The 15,224-nt window shown below is 43.2% G+C and overlaps 3 protein-coding genes across 3 annotated transcripts; 1 reads left to right on the forward strand and 2 right to left on the reverse strand.

Annotated features, from left to right (window-relative positions):
• Positions 1–384: 384 nt before the first annotated feature.
• Positions 385–1,048, reverse strand: LOC127784809 (uncharacterized). The gene has a single exon (XM_052312199.1). It carries the CDS (start codon positions 1,046–1,048, stop codon positions 605–607), a length of 444 nt encoding a protein of 147 aa, XP_052168159.1. The 3' UTR covers positions 385–604.
• Positions 1,049–1,267: 219 nt separating this feature from the next.
• On the reverse strand, positions 1,268–7,602 carry LOC127784801 (ABC transporter G family member 7). The gene is made up of 12 exons (XM_052312185.1): positions 7,282–7,602; positions 6,725–6,915; positions 6,482–6,632; positions 6,021–6,153; positions 5,129–5,330; positions 4,460–4,736; positions 3,753–3,884; positions 3,356–3,576; positions 3,005–3,217; positions 2,820–2,904; positions 2,310–2,511; positions 1,268–1,583 (listed from the first exon to the last, which is right to left on the reverse strand). Exons 1-11 carry the CDS (start codon positions 7,495–7,497, stop codon positions 2,326–2,328), a joined length of 2,007 nt encoding a protein of 668 aa, XP_052168145.1. The 5' UTR covers positions 7,498–7,602; the 3' UTR covers positions 1,268–1,583; positions 2,310–2,325.
• A 1,988-nt stretch (positions 7,603–9,590) lies between these two features.
• LOC127759890 (beta-glucuronosyltransferase GlcAT14A-like) lies at positions 9,591–14,412 on the forward strand. Its single transcript, XM_052284107.1, has 4 exons — positions 9,591–10,312; positions 12,614–12,689; positions 12,771–12,886; positions 12,966–14,412. The coding sequence occupies exons 1-4, from the start codon at positions 9,811–9,813 to the stop codon at positions 13,478–13,480; spliced, it is 1,209 nt and encodes a 402-aa protein (XP_052140067.1). The 5' UTR covers positions 9,591–9,810; the 3' UTR covers positions 13,481–14,412.
• Positions 14,413–15,224: the final 812 nt, after the last annotated feature.

Genomic DNA, 15,224 nt, shown 5'->3' on the forward strand with positions numbered 1-15,224 from the left:
TCACAAAATGAACTAGAGAGGTGGAGCTGGGTTTAGGATGCTTTACAACTCCACTCTAAACCCAACTCCTGGAGCATAATTTAGGAGTTGGAGCTCTACCAAGCAGACTCTCCATCTCGGACAACTGTATCCACTGGACGCATCGGATATAGACATATTTTGATATTTAACTTTAATCCAAACCGTCATTTAGTGTACAAAGAAAGTAATAAGAACAAACACCCTTGAAGATAAATCACCGACAAAATCAGGATTGATGGTACCTTAATATTTCCTGTAATTTTTTTCACCTTGGTTTGTGAGTGTATGTATTTAGCCGTGTATATTTTAGTTATATAGAGGCTGAGATTGTTCTATAGACATATATATATCATCCCGATATAATTGATTGAGTTTAATAAAACTTTCATTATCTTATAAAATCACCAACAAATTAAATTTAAGATCAACTACACAAGATCAGCTGTGTATAGCATATCATTCTATCTACATTTAACACTGCGATAATAATGCAGGGTTAATTCCTTTCTAACACACTCTTGTTTACAAGTTGGAAATCAGTTTCAGGCAACATTTTAGCTGCAAGGTAGAGATGATGATCCGGTCAAGGAACGACGTGGTGCTGCAGGAGCAGGGCGGACTCCGCCGCCAGCTGCGCCAGGTGGTGCACGGCGGCGACGGCGGAGACCGGCACGCCGGCGAACAGCAGCGCGGCGGCGGCGATGGCGACGCTGGGGCGGGTGCCCATGAGCAGCAGCTGCAGCGCGCCGACGGCGGCGGACACGTCGGAGACGTACGCCGGGTAGTACCGCTTCTCCCACGCCGACCACCCCGCCGGCGCCTCGTAGTTGTTCTCCGCCATCCTCGCCTCCCTCATCCTCCGCCGGAGCACCGCCATGCTCGAGTCCACCAGCGCCCCGCCGCTGTACTGGTCTCGCCGGAAGGCGCAGCACGCCGCCGGCGACGACCTCCTCGCCTTCAACGCCGGCCCGCGCCGGCCGAGCTCGGCCGGCGACGTAAGCAATGACATCGACGACGACATGGCCATCCAAAAACCAAAAAAATTGTTGGCAAATCGCAGTAGTGAAGTAGCAAGTGATCAAGAGAAGAAGCAATGGAACAAATGAACAATCTCTGAGCTGATGAGAAATCTAGTTCAAATGGGTACATATATATATAGGAGTAAGCAAACGCGTGAAGATTAAAACTGATTTAGTCATCGTCTGGACCAACCACGTGGAGACACGTGTGCCCAACCAGGAAGTACTAGTCCACATGGCACATTTTGGCCGGTGATTTATTCAGGGAAGGAATCATGGAACAATAAATAGTTTAGAAGTAATCACATCGAATGCAGCGACTCGTCGCTTCCAACCAACACCGGCCATCTCCCATTATTGAGTTGAATACTATTACTACGAGTACTTGCTTGACAAAAAAGAAAAGAGGAAATTAATCATTCAGTTGAGTTGATGTACTGCTTCAAAGTGATGGGCTTGGGCGGCTAATTATTTTATTGCCGCATGATTTAGTGATCCTCTCATTCTCATGCCGAGATGCTGTGAAGAAGGTGCAGCTTCTCTCTGATAAGAAAAAAAAAAGAAAACAGTTAGCAATTGGCAAAGAGGAGAAATTATAGTACTATCATACTATTGGCTAAGTTGTTTATCACATAGCCTGAATGCTCGTGCAGATCCCTAGCTGCCATCAGTTGGCACATGGTCAAGGAGATATTAGTATATGGCATCATCAGCAAAGCTACTCAAATGGGCTCAAGGGTTCAAGACTTGAAGCAATTGCAGAATTGAGTGCCTAGAGGTCACAAGAAACACAAGATGCATGGATCTTGAAGTTTACAACATGGGTCATGATTCCTGATTTATGCTACTGTCAACTAAACTACTTCCCAAACACCATATCTGTAGCAATTAGATCTTATAAAGGCTTCAGAGTTCTCGGCTTCTAGCATTGTTAATCTAAGTGGGTACAACAACTTGATCACAATGCATTTCTGGGCAACTAAAAACGATGTGCTTGATAACAAGACAGTCATTCTGGGAATGGGGATAAGTCTTCTATAGATACAAGACTATAGAATGAAGGAATGCTTGCTACCCCCAAAATTATTTAGGCCATAATTTCCCATTCAGATGCTACAAAAAGAATATTAACTACAAAAAGGGCCATACAACTAATGCTCAATATGATACAACAGTTACGTTTTCTAATTGCAGTACATCCTGACAAAAAATATTTCAGGAGATTAGGACCATTGTGTGAAACGTGGTTAATGCTAATGTCTCTTTTACCTTTGCTGGCAGCACTTCATTTCACTTCCTTAACTTGCTGCTTATTTTGATCTTCCTCAGATGGTGGTAGAAGCTGCTGATACTTTGGCCTGTTTTTCTTCAGAAGAAGGTAGGTTAACCAGTACCAGAACATCAGAATTCTACCCTGTGCCACAAGCGTGTCTGCAATGCGGATTCCTCCTAATGAAAACCTCTCCAGGGCCTGCCATAGAAGTAATGTGTCAAAAGCAGATCACTTCCCCTCCATAGAAGAAAGATATGCCAAAGGTTCACCTTTTTACCCAGGCCCCAGTTACAATTCAAGGAAAATTTTCAATTCAGATTTTTAATTGAACGTGATGATAACACATGAATAGTGTCTGGGCCAATTTTCTGTTTAAGTGCATTATCATTCAAACATTAACTTAGGTCGAGCAATATCTCACTGGCACTTAACCAAGTGTGTGTCTGCATTTTTGTAACAGTAAAAATGTAAAACTGCCTTTTGCAGGTCCACATGAACAACCGTACCTGTTCACCAGTTTGAATGTCATAGGAATGCTGTTGCTCAAATTGCAAACCTTTGAACTCATTAATGCAAAGCCCTTGGAAGGCCCTGAAATCAATGGCAAACAAAGTTGAAATATAGGGTCATTAACTATCCCACGGTCCCACCTAGCTTAGGAGCCAAAATATGATATAAGGAAGAGGGTTACCATCTAATTAGGGATACTTTTGGGATCCAGCGAAAAATGACGGGGGTATTATCAGGGTTAACATAGTATCCTCCAAATACAATGAAAACTGTCATAAGGGATGGTCCAAGGGCCATGGCGGCTTCTGTTGTAGGAGCCATAGCTCCAACAGTAAGGCCCATGGCTGATGCAGCAAATGATTCAACAGTCACGATGCCACAGAACTTGGCAAATCTGAAAGTGTAGCATGGAATGTTGTTTGATGGAGCATAAACAACATAGTATCGAACTATCGATATTCTACTATTTCTGCGTGGCATGTAATAAAGTACCTCAGATTCATTTCTAAATTAGAGGGAGGATAATACTTACCTAGAAAATGTAGGATGAAGTTTAGACATTGGATAAAGAATGGATCCAAATATCAATGGGAATGCAGCCCCAATAGGAATTTCAGCCAACAACTTAGAAGAAAGGTATGGTCCTAGTGCATAGGAACCTTTGGCCCGTTCTCTGTCAACTATAGCCCGCTCTTTCGGGAAAACTCCTACTGTCTTTGTCAGTGCAGCCATTGCTGTGTTTATAGCAGTTACCTTAACTCATAAATTGAAAAAGGGACAGATCAAAATCAGAAAAATGCTCAGACACAATGAAAAAGCTTGTACCAAAGTCAATATTAGGAAGAGAATGAATGTAAGTCCAAAATCTGAAGCATGTGCAACCTAGCAAATTCAACTCAACGAGTCATAAAAAATCCAACATATTCTACCTGAAGAAGTCCCATCCTGTCTTGTATGGAAGTCTGAGTTTTCCCCATTCGCCAGAACACAGATCCAAATATGATTGCTGAAGCAACGGACATTCTTGCTCTCACTTTGTTTGTTGGTCCATCACGGAAAGCCTAAAACACAGAAGGTCCTATTCCAATATCAGACACAACAGCGTGGCAGTAAATCTTTAGCTAAACCCCATCTAAGCAACTGCGCTCAGATTATTAATGGGTACCCAGGCAAACTATAAAAGGCTTGAACATTAGTCAGATAACCTCAACCACAATCCAAATCCTTATAGTTCCATTAGCAAAGTGTTTCCTTTTTGTTTACAATCAACCACAATCCAAATCCTCATAGTTCCATTAGCAAAGTGTTTCTTTTTTGTTTACAAGTATGTTTCATGGGCAGTTGCGTATTACACCTTTTTGAGGCACAGATTTGGCAAAAACTAAATCATGGATCCAAACTCAAATATAGTAACATGTTCGATCTAAACCTCCTAAATTCATTACATTACGTATATAGTTTACTCAGGCTAAAAGAATATGTAAGAAAAACGATTTTTTTGAAAGGAAGCCTCATGAGTATCTGATAACTTCCACAGCAAATAATAAATAAACATATCAACTTGATTTAAAGAAGCAGCAGGAAGCAGATTAAAAGAGGAAGCTGCAACTGAGAATTAAATGAATTTTAATAAAACCTGCATCCATGCTCTCTTAAACAGCAAACGGAATTGTCTCCACCACCCACGTCTATGCTTGGTGGTGGACTTCTGAATAAGTTTGAGAGAAAATTCAGAGCCTTCTGGATTTGTCAGCGAACTGTTGCTTTCAGTAATTGCAACTTTATTAGAAAATTCTTCAATGAGGTTTTCAATCCTTTTCCGTGATGACTGCACACTTTCAGCAGAACTATAATCAACAGAAATGAGATCAGCCAAGAACTCAGCAGGGTTCACATGATCTGGACAATGATACCTGAAAAATATGAAGTAATCAAACTCAAGTTATTGATAAGCAATAATAGCAGGCAGAAAAACAAGCAGCATAGCATATTGACAGTATACATAGAATATAGAAACCAACACATCTGATAATAGATAAAAGAACTTATAAAAGCAAGATAATCTCCATTATGGTGTGAACAAGTACACAAGCCAGAATCTGCATGCCTAATTAAAATTCTGAGTAAAATTCTAGCATACCGTACACTGGAATTTTGGATAGTGCCACTAACAAGGACAAATATGACCACTATCATGTTATGCACCAAGGTAGTAGAGTATTACAGTCTAAATAAAATCAGTACAATGCACACATCGAAAACAACAGGAAATGCCAAGTAAAGGAAAAGGTGAGCGAATACCAACCCCAATGATGCAAAGTACAATAACGGTTCCTCTTTTGCTGGCCCTATGTATATAACTTCTCCCTCTGACAGTAGTACAATATCATCAAATTTGCCATAAACTGAACCTCTTGGCTGATGTATAGAACATATCACCGTGTGTCCATCTTCTGCAAGCTGTCTAAGAGTTTCCATGACCTTCTCTGCCTGGAATGCATCAAGACCTAAAAGGATGGCACATATGTGAACAAAGTTTATGCAATCTCACTTATGTTTTGCACTTTTGTCACATCAAAGGACCAATGAATGCGCTATCTCTAATCATGGAAGCTCAACACTTCAGATAAAGTAAATGTGCAACACTTTGTCCAGAAGGGATGTAGCTTGTATATCATATCAAGAATATATTTTGTTTGCAGCATTCAATGACAAATCTAATAAGGCAAGTCCCAATACCATGGTGCTTGATTAAAGATGCCACCAAGATTATGATATGTCATGTGTTAACCATTAGAGTAGCAGTCTTAGTACAAGAAACATGCATCATCTTAAAGCAATTCTTGTGGCATGAGAAAAATGTGGTGTATCTATTGAAGCCATTTTAATGCAACTATCGCAGTATTGGCAATCTATTTTCACTTGAATCCAGCATGGCTACAAATTTTCTTTTTCTTTGCCCTTAGGGGCTGTATTTTTCTCCTGCTATATTTAATGAAAAAGCACATTCTCGTGCTGGTTCCAATAAAAAAAAGAAGCATGGCACAAATTTACAAAGAAACAGTAGATTTGAAGAAGTGATCAGAACATTTGCTTGCAACTAGTCATGTATTTCCTAACGAAAACATTAAGAGGAGATGAGAATGCTTATTCAACCAAGGAAGGGTTAAATAAACACTACAGTCAGGTAAAAGTACCAGTAGTTGGTTCGTCTGCAAAGATGATAGAAGGGCTAGCAATCAGTTCACACGCAAGGGAGAGACGCTTCTTTTCACCCCCACTTATTCCACGTACTTTTGCATCACCCACAATTGAGTCAGCACAGTTAACCTACAACCAGTTATAATAAAAAGAATAAATACCTGGTGATACAAAATAAAAAGGGAAATACTTGAACAGACAGCGATAGATATTATGTAGGTTCTGCCCATCAATTGAAAAACTTAGCATACTTGTCATCTATCTGAGCACCAAAATAACAATGCTTTTCATGTGTAATTTGACAGATTTTCTCCACCAGTGCTAGAAACTACAAGTTCGTATCCAACATTTGATGTAGTGCACTAAAACCAATTGGTTCAATTTCTTCAAACATTTTAACCATCATGGATAACTTTTTCTTTAGAAAGCAGACCATATACCATCATGGATAACTTACCAGCCCAAGACGAAACAAAAGGTCATTAACATAGCTTTCCTTCCTCTCAGGAGTCAACGTGTGGCGAAGCTGAAGTTCAGCAGCAAGCGAGAGCGTTTCACGAACAGTAAGCTGTGAGAAGAAAAGGTCCTCTTGCCTCACGTAAGCAATTCTACACAAGGAAAAGCAATGAGTATAGCTCTTCTCTGTAAACCTGACTAAAAAATTGTGAAAGCCAACTGAAGAAGCATAGCTTAAGCTTACTTATAGCCACCTTCTGAGATAGGTCGGCCATTGATGTACAGAAACCCAGAAAGGTGCAAAGAAGGTGATGCTGTGAGCTGACCAGCAAGCACATTGAGCAGAGTCGTTTTACCGGACCCTGATGGCCCCATGAGCGCAAGCAGCCTCCCCGATTTCGCCTCCCCAGACGCATTTGACAGCAAAAACCTCGCCTGGCATGCAGCACGTTATAACCATTACAACAATCACCCAGAAACAAATTTCGCAAATTACTTGTTCGACGCAAATTAATATACAATTCTACATACAGACTGCAGAATGCCACGCAATTACTTAGCCCGTTAGCCAACAGCGGAAGTGCGAAACAAATTTCAGCAACCTGTTCATCTAAAATGTGATGAGTCAGTGCCACATCGACAGGTAAGGCCCAGTGTCAGTCTCTCAGACAGCACGCGGCTCTCCTGGCTAATCCTAAGCAGATGATTTTTTTTTTCTTTCCGTGCGCGCAGCGCCGCCGACCAATGCGACTCCTCCGGCGAGAGGGAACGGAATGGATGATTCGAGGCAGAGCGGCTCACCACGTCGCCGCGCTTGTTCTTGAGGGCGCAGGTGATGCGGGCCCACCTTATCGTCACCGGAGGCACGCCGCCTCCTTCCCCGCCGGCCTCCGGGTCGGCGTCGGAGTCCTCGTCGTCGGCCGGAGGGAGGAGCGCCGGGCCCGGGCCGGCGACGGCGCGGACGAACAGCGCCGCGGCGAGCGCGGCCAGGAGCTGGCCCAGACCCCTGACCTCCATCTCGCGCGCGCGCGGGGGACGAGCGGAGAGAGGCCCGACGACTGTTCTAGAAGCTTCTGGAAGGTTCACGTCGCGTGCGACGAGGAGTGAAGAGGAGGAAGACGAGGAGGGGGTTTAGCGTGGAGTTCGTGTGGTGGTAGTTGCTTTGTTTGTTGCGCGACCGATGCGAATGGGCCTTGGGCCTTCTTCGTCATGGGCCTTTTGCGTAGTAGGCTGATGGGCCCACCTGTAAGTAACACCCAATTGTGCTGGCCTTCTGTTGCAGTGGGCTATAGCCTACAGGCCCATGGCTACACCTTTTACGTACCTTACTCCGCAGAGGCGCGGAGTATTAGCTGAGGGCTTATTTGTAAATAATAATAGTAATAATCACCCAAAACAAATCTTGGAGCGGATTGGAACTGCAAATTTGGTCCATTTTTTTCCTCCAATTCAAAAACTCCGTCACGAATTCATAAATGCTGAGGGAATCTTGATGTAGCTGCACTCATGCTGAACGTATGTGTAAACTGACGACAAGTGAGTGCACGCAGCAATTGATGCCGTACGCACATCACATGTGCATCTCAGCAGACTCAGCATCTGTCTCAAGGAAAACTAGCTGAACTAACAAACTGAAGACTCAAGCTGCAACAGCATATGCAGCTAGTTACTTACTTGGATGGCTGGATTTATTACTGATTTACATCGCTGAAAATTCATTCTGGCCGATCCAATTTTGACCTTTTCATGAATGGAGTGTATTATCTTGGTCCCAAAATACTCTCTCTGTTCTTTTACAGTATATGACGACCAATGTCATATATTAAAGGATGGAGATAGTATAACAACTTTTGCTATATAGCAAAAAAAAAAAAGAGTTGTATTTTTTGAACGGTTAGTAAAAAATTAAAATGCTACTAGCTGCACAGAAAACTCCAAACTGTTTGCTACAGCGAGGTTAAAAACGACTCTCAAGTGAGAACCAGCCAGGTTGTGCCACCTGACATCCAACTCAGGAGCTTCAGAGATGCTGCTGATTTCAGATACACATCTGCTGAAAATGAGAGTGACCCGTGACTAGTGCCTAAACTCAAAGTGCTACTGTAGTACAGACAGCTCACGGCTGTTAGCAATCTTCCCATTTTTGGATCGTCCGAGTTATTAGCAGAATTGATTGCAATTCTTATAACGTGATTTAAGGAGAGGACCGACGAGATTTCTGACATTTTGGCTTTCAGACAGTGGAAGCTTAATTGTAGTTCGTCCTGGTCTTCTTGGCTGGATTAACTACTATACTTCAGCTTGGTAGTGGTAAGCTAGCTTCAGTAACAGTTTGTTTGGGTGATCAAATTTGTTTACTCCAAGTTGGTTAATTAGGGACCAGGGAGGGTGACCACCATGGAGATCAAATTGAGATACTACAAGTAAACAATACCCATCGAGACCATGATAGATAGGCTTTCCAAACTTCCTAGCCAGCCAAGCATAATCTGAACTTTTTAGTATCAAGATCAGTATCTGTGGAGGCAGAGCCAATCTGTGGGTGCCACGTCACTTTTCACACAGAGGCAGTACAAAGTACTACAAAGCAGAGCTGGTAGATTGTAGTACGTGGTAGATACTTACTTACTCCTAAGTCACGAAATAGTTTAACTTAATCAACAAGAGAAAACGACTAATGAGAAGTAAAGTCCGGATTTCGTCCTTTATCTTGAAAAAAACGAAAACTAATGACAGCGAGCGAAATCGCCTTTCTCCTCACCAAGCTGACCACTCTCTGGAAGCATCAGCGCCACTGCCAGGTGGGACCCACCACGACACCCTGCCACGTGAGCAAGGGCCCCATGCGAGGCAAGCGCCGTTGGCCCCGTCCGACAACGCACCTTCCGCCCCCGTTACTCTGAGCCGAGGGACCCACACGTCGACTCACCCCATACCCCGTACACCCAGCCAGAAAGAGCCCACTGACCGGTGGGCCAGGAGGAGAGTATGCCCCACATGTCAGTGATGGTAGAACAGAAGGGTCTAGGCGGGCGCGGGGTACGACGTGTTCCGGGTGTAGAAAGCGACAGCGCCCCTCACAACGCTCGCTTCCCTCCTCCTCCTCCGTCTCCTCCTTTCATCTCTTCTTCTGTGTGTGCGTGTCTGCGAAGCGTGAGAGAGAAACGTACGCGACGCGACGAGCTCCTACTCCGATCTCCCCGATGCGATCTCGCCAAACCCTAATCCCACCCACCACCGCGCCGGAGTCCTAGCGCCGCCCGCAGCCGCCGCCGCCGTCCGGATGCTGCGGCCGTGACCTCCTCCTCCTCCGCCTCTGACATCCCAGCCATGGGAGCCGCCGACAAGTGGCTCCTCCCGCTCGTGTCGGTCTCCTTCGTCTCGCTGCTGCTCTTCCTCTCCGCGCTCTCGGGCTTCTCCGCCTCCTCCTCGCTCTTCGCGCGCCTCCCGCCGCCCTCCTACGTCCGCCGCGGGGCAGCCGCGCCGCCGTCCTTCGCGTACGTGCTGTCGGGGGGGAGAGGGGAGGGGAGGAAGCTGCTGCGGCTGCTGCTCGCGGTCTACCATCCCAGGAACCGCTACCTGCTCCACCTCTCGGCCGATGCGCCCGAGTCCGAGCGCGTCGAGCTGGCCGCCGCCGTGTCGCGCGCCGCGCCCGCCGTGCGCGCCTTCGGGAATGTCGATGTCGTTGGCCGCCCCACCGCTGGCACACCGATGGGATCCTCGGGACTCGCGGCCACGCTCCGCGCCGCGGCCGCGCTGCTGCGCCTGGATTCCGAATGGGACTGGTTCGTCACGCTCAACGCCGCCGACTACCCCCTTGTCACCCAGGACGGTAAGGTTCACAATTCGTGCCTCCGATTAGCATGATTTGCTTCGGAACATGCTGGTTTCTGCACGGCCTTGCCCGGATCTAGTACTAATCCCACGCTTTTACTTTTGGTCGTTACAGCTACCCCAGAATTGCATTTCGATCGGAAGCTTTTCTTTTCTCTGAATTTGGGATCAATGATGTCATCGATGAAAATTAGCAATAGGAGCATCTTTGCTAGTTTAGTACTATAGGAGTTGCTGGAGCTAGGAAAAAATAATTGTTTTCCTTTACACAATATATGAGGTGAACTTGGCTTAAGTGGTAGTTAATGTTTCTCGTCACATTGTACACTTATATGCATAATAATATACCTTGAAAGGACCAATGCACTAGGAAGCAGCTTGGTGGTGCTGTTAGGTTTGGACAATTTGGAAGAACCTCTTTGTTTGGAGTACTTCTTTTGGACACTTGTACCAAAAGCTGTCCTAGGTGGAAATCTAATACCACAATACTCAATTGGCATGTTTTCAGTTTCTAGGTGTCATCTAACTCAACCACTCAATGACTTATTATTTTCTCTTTTCATAGTGAAGTTCCTCAACTCAATCATGACACATGAACCATGGCCATTACTGTCAGTCTTGAGCTATGCGACTCTATCTGTGATTGTTTGTGATACTCATATGACCGCTCATTTTTGTCTTGATTGTTTTTTCTGACACAACTCATTACAACCTGGCATATTGATAAACCAGGACCAAATTACTGATAGAAAGTTGGGGAATTGTTTTATGTTATGGAAATTGCACAGCATTCATGCGATCATCTTACATCTGAATAACCACTATCTGTATACCAAGATCTTAATTTTTAAGTCCTCACTTTTATACCATTAAGATTAGACAAAGTTGGTTTCGGCATTCTGTTTTATTTTATTGTGTGGCTTGTTACAAACAACTGAATGAATGGGCGCTACAAGAGAGTGAGAAGGTGGGGAAGGGATAGATCAATTGGAAGTTAACATTATGTATCACTGTGAGAATGCACTGTAGTCTTGTGTAGGTTTATCTTGAATATACCATTTGAGGCTCTGATACTGTTATCTTTGCATCCTTGCTGTCTCATCTATTTTTCAGTTGCTTCGCATATGCAAATAATTACCATGATACAGGGTGCATGCATTACAGTCTAGTTGGTGTAAAGTACACAAGTCAGTGGGAGTGTAGAAACCTTATCTTTCTTCTTTGTTTCCAAAGTCATCCTCCCTTGATTTCCCCTCCTCAAATTGTCAAATGTATTAATCTGCATTGCACGTAGGAGCCACACGGTGTTATTGTCCTCTAGCAATATTATATACCTGTTCTTAGATTGTGCAATGTAATGTGGTCATGGGCATATTCTTAAATTTACTTTATTCAGAGGCTTTATGGTGTCCTCCTTTTAAACAATTCCGGTACTAATGATCACATGTTAATACATTAGTTTTGAGAACACACAAATACCATGCACAATTTTGCATATAAAGAAGAAAATGAAGTTTGATGCAACACGGTGACAGATGACTGCACAGCACATTACTATTGTTGTACCTCTAGTGTGTGAAACAAAGGCATGTTCCAACTTAGAAACAGAAAAGAGTGACAGTGAAAACCACAGTTACACCACTTACATTCTCAGTGCTATCAGAACCAACTGCGCAGCAGCTGATGCCTGCGTACACCAAGGAGTCCCTCTTGCTGAATCCCTTTCATCTCTTCCTTCATCAATCTCTGCTTATCATTGAAAAAGCTTGGGATTTTCTTTCTTCCTTTCTTGGCTGCAAGCAAACCAATGTAATTAACCCTTTACTGAACTCGGAATTCCTCTATGGGAAGACAGGCACATAACAGTGCCATGTTCTCGTAGTATAGTTAATAGTATAATACATATATTTACCCATTCCTAGATCTGACCACTTACTACGAATATCTCGTATTTTTCCTTACTAAGTGGAGTATGTCTAAACTACTAGTTCCATATCGCAATATGTAGTCCCCAGATCTTGTGCTGCCTGTCATTTTTTTATCTCCTTGAGAAAACCTACTTTGTTGATTTTTTTTTTTAAGAAAATCAGTTACGTTCTCGACTTGGCTTGAACCGCTTCTATATATTGTCAACCTATCAGTTGTTTAGTTTCGCATGTGATATTTACATTCTAGTTGATGTTTGCTGCATGTACATATTTATTTTCCTGACTGATATTTCATGTTTATGGTGATTGATACAGCCTGAAATCCTTGCTTTTCAGATATTTATGTTTTTTTATGTTGTCCCTTGCTACAGACTTGATTCATGTCTTCTCCTCAGTGCCAAGGCATCTCAACTTCATCGATCACACTAGTGATATTGGATGGAAAGAGTATGTTATATCTGAACTTATAAATAATTTATCTGCGCAAGTATTAGTTTCACCAACATGCTGTGGGTAATACTGTTACAGGACTCAGAGAGTGCAACCAATCATAGTAGATGCTGGAATATACTTGGCAGGAAGAAATCAGTTCTTCCAAGCCACAGAGAAACGTGATACTCCTGATGGTTTCAAATTCTTCACAGGCATTTTCTGACTCCTTTCACTTCATTTTCCTTCGTTTGATCAACTAGTTCTGTGACTCATGGGTTTCCTCACATACAGGTTCTCCGTGGGTCATTCTAAATCGACGGTTTATAGAGTATTGCATATTTGGTTGGGAGAATCTCCCTCGAACTCTTCTCATGTACTTCACAAACGTAATGCTACCTCAGGAAGGGTATTTCCACTCAGTTGTATGCAACTCAGACTTCCGTAACTCCACAGTTAACAGCGACATGCGGTATATGGAATGGGATGATCCACCCCAGATGGAACCGCATTTTCTGAACACGACACATTATGATGAGATAGTGGAGAGCGGAGTGCCTTTTGCTAGAAAGTTTCGGGAGAATGAACCGCTGCTGGACAAGATTGATGAAAGAGTACTCCACCGTTGGCGTCACAGACCTGTTCCTGGTGCCTGGTGCACAGGCAGAAAAAGGTGGTTCAATGATCCATGCTCCCAATGGAGCAATGTCAACATTGTAAGACCTGGTCCCCAGGCTGAGAAGTTCCGCAAACATATGAATCAGATCATAGAGGAATCTGCATCAGGCAACAACTCATGCAAGCAATAGCAGCAATGAAGCGCGAGATTTCACTTCCCATGTTTGAAGCGATGAGCTTTTCTCATTTTGCACAGAGGGGCTCTTCACGAACTTCAGCAGTTAACGCTTCCAGAGCGAACATTTTTGCACCTGGGTTACAAGCACACGTCCAAAGGTGAGATGGGTTTATTCTTTCCAGATTTTTTGGTAACTGTCATGGCTTCAAGGGCCTCACTGCATAGCGCATACTAGCTTAGTTGGAAGTCAGAGTGCTGATGGTCGGAGCACCAAAGCTAATAGGCAGTGTAATTATTAGTGATCAGTTGAATGACTTGTGCGACTGTTTATAGAACTGATGGAATTCTGGGTGCTCCCATACAGAATTGAGAAAAATGAAGAGTGGGTGATGGTGGTTGGATTCTTACTGTTGTGGTTAATACAATGCTCTTTGCGCCCATGGCACCTCACTAACTATTTAATATCATGCATTGCCAGGATTTGAGTAGTACTGTGGTGTGCTAATCATCTGGTATGGTATGTTATTAAGAGTTCTATACACTCTTTTTTTTTTTTTTTGCGGGGAAGAGTTCTATACACTCTTTAGGACCTTTTGGCATGGTTTTGAATTATGAAGTGAGCCATGTTTCACTAGAAAATCTAAGGCAGTAAATGAATACGAAGTGATTTAACAGACTATTACAGTAAATGAAAATCTAAGGCAGTAAATGAATATGAATATGAATATTAAGTGTCAGAGCTGTAACCACAGAGACAGCTCAGAGTTTAACAGACTATTTCAGGCCAGCAATTGTGGATGCTATGTTCTTCCATCTTCTGTTTGTACTCAACTCAAAAGCATGCTTCACAATCAGATTCAGATAAGTCAGGGATCCAGACGTACGCCCGGCTCCGAGTGTTACGGGATATTAGAACTCCGAACAAATTCAATCCTGTTACACCGGTTCCTCGCGTCGGCACGTGGGTGCGAATGGCGATTTTTTTTTTACCTATTTAGGGGCTATTGAGATTAGTGTCATTTTCAATCATACTATTTTTTAGCATAGTTGCTAAAAATATGTCTACGCTTAGTTTGTTGTCAAACTTTGGTAAATACATAAGAAATCTTGCCAAAATTTTGACAATATTGCCAACTTGCCAAAATTTTAGCTTGTTTATTTTGGCTACAACTGAATATGCCTTTAATTTTTTTTAGTAAATTCTAAAAATTATATGCACTTTGGTCACTACATAAAAAAATATAGAATTAAGAATATATTTTTATAACATAAAGAAAAATCACTCCCGCCCTTCGCGCTGACCTCCTCACAGCTGCTCTCGCACCAACCTCCATACTCGCTGCGTCTGGTGAGATGAGAGGAGAGGACAGGATGGATTGGTGGGGAGGTGGATAAGTGGTGGAGAGAGATGTGAAAGAAAGAAGAGGGGAGTAAGGAGGAAGAAGATGAATCTGATGTGTGAGTCCCACGTGCAGATGAGGAGATGGATGGAAAATGTGACGGCAGTGGCACGGTTCTAATTTTGTAAATTTCAATGTCACGGTTACAAATAAACGAATTGTAATGGCATTTATATGGAATGGCATATTTGCACTGGCATGGATCAAATTAACCCTAAATAAACCTAAAAATTAATTTTAGTTGGTCGCATGCAACACATTTTCTTGTAAAATGATGATTATTTTGAAAAGACCTTAAGAACCTTAGGTGTTGATCAAAATAGGATGTGAGTAGGAATTCCATGTGAGTAGAGTCTG

Source organism: Oryza glaberrima, chromosome 1 (assembly GCF_000147395.1).
Source record: "Oryza glaberrima chromosome 1, OglaRS2, whole genome shotgun sequence".
Lineage (NCBI taxonomy): Eukaryota > Viridiplantae > Streptophyta > Magnoliopsida > Poales > Poaceae > Oryza > Oryza glaberrima.

Coding starts and splice junctions, on each gene's coding strand:
- LOC127784809 (XM_052312199.1), bottom strand. CDS start 1,048: ATGGCCATGTCGTCGTCGATGTCATTGCTTACGTCGCCGGCCGAGCTC.
- LOC127784801 (XM_052312185.1), bottom strand. CDS start 7,497: ATGGAGGTCAGGGGTCTGGGCCAGCTCCTGGCCGCGCTCGCCGCGGCG. Junction 6,916..7,281: donor AGAACAAGCGCGGCGACGTG/GTGAGCCGCTCT, acceptor GCTGCATGCCAG/GCGAGGTTTTTGCTGTCAAA. Junction 3,218..3,355: donor CTTCATCCTACATTTTCTAG/GTAAGTATTATC, acceptor CTACACTTTCAG/ATTTGCCAAGTTCTGTGGCA.
- LOC127759890 (XM_052284107.1), top strand. CDS start 9,811: ATGGGAGCCGCCGACAAGTGGCTCCTCCCGCTCGTGTCGGTCTCCTTC. Junction 10,313..12,613: donor CCCCCTTGTCACCCAGGACG/GTAAGGTTCACA, acceptor CCCTTGCTACAG/ACTTGATTCATGTCTTCTCC. Junction 12,887..12,965: donor TGGTTTCAAATTCTTCACAG/GCATTTTCTGAC, acceptor CCTCACATACAG/GTTCTCCGTGGGTCATTCTA.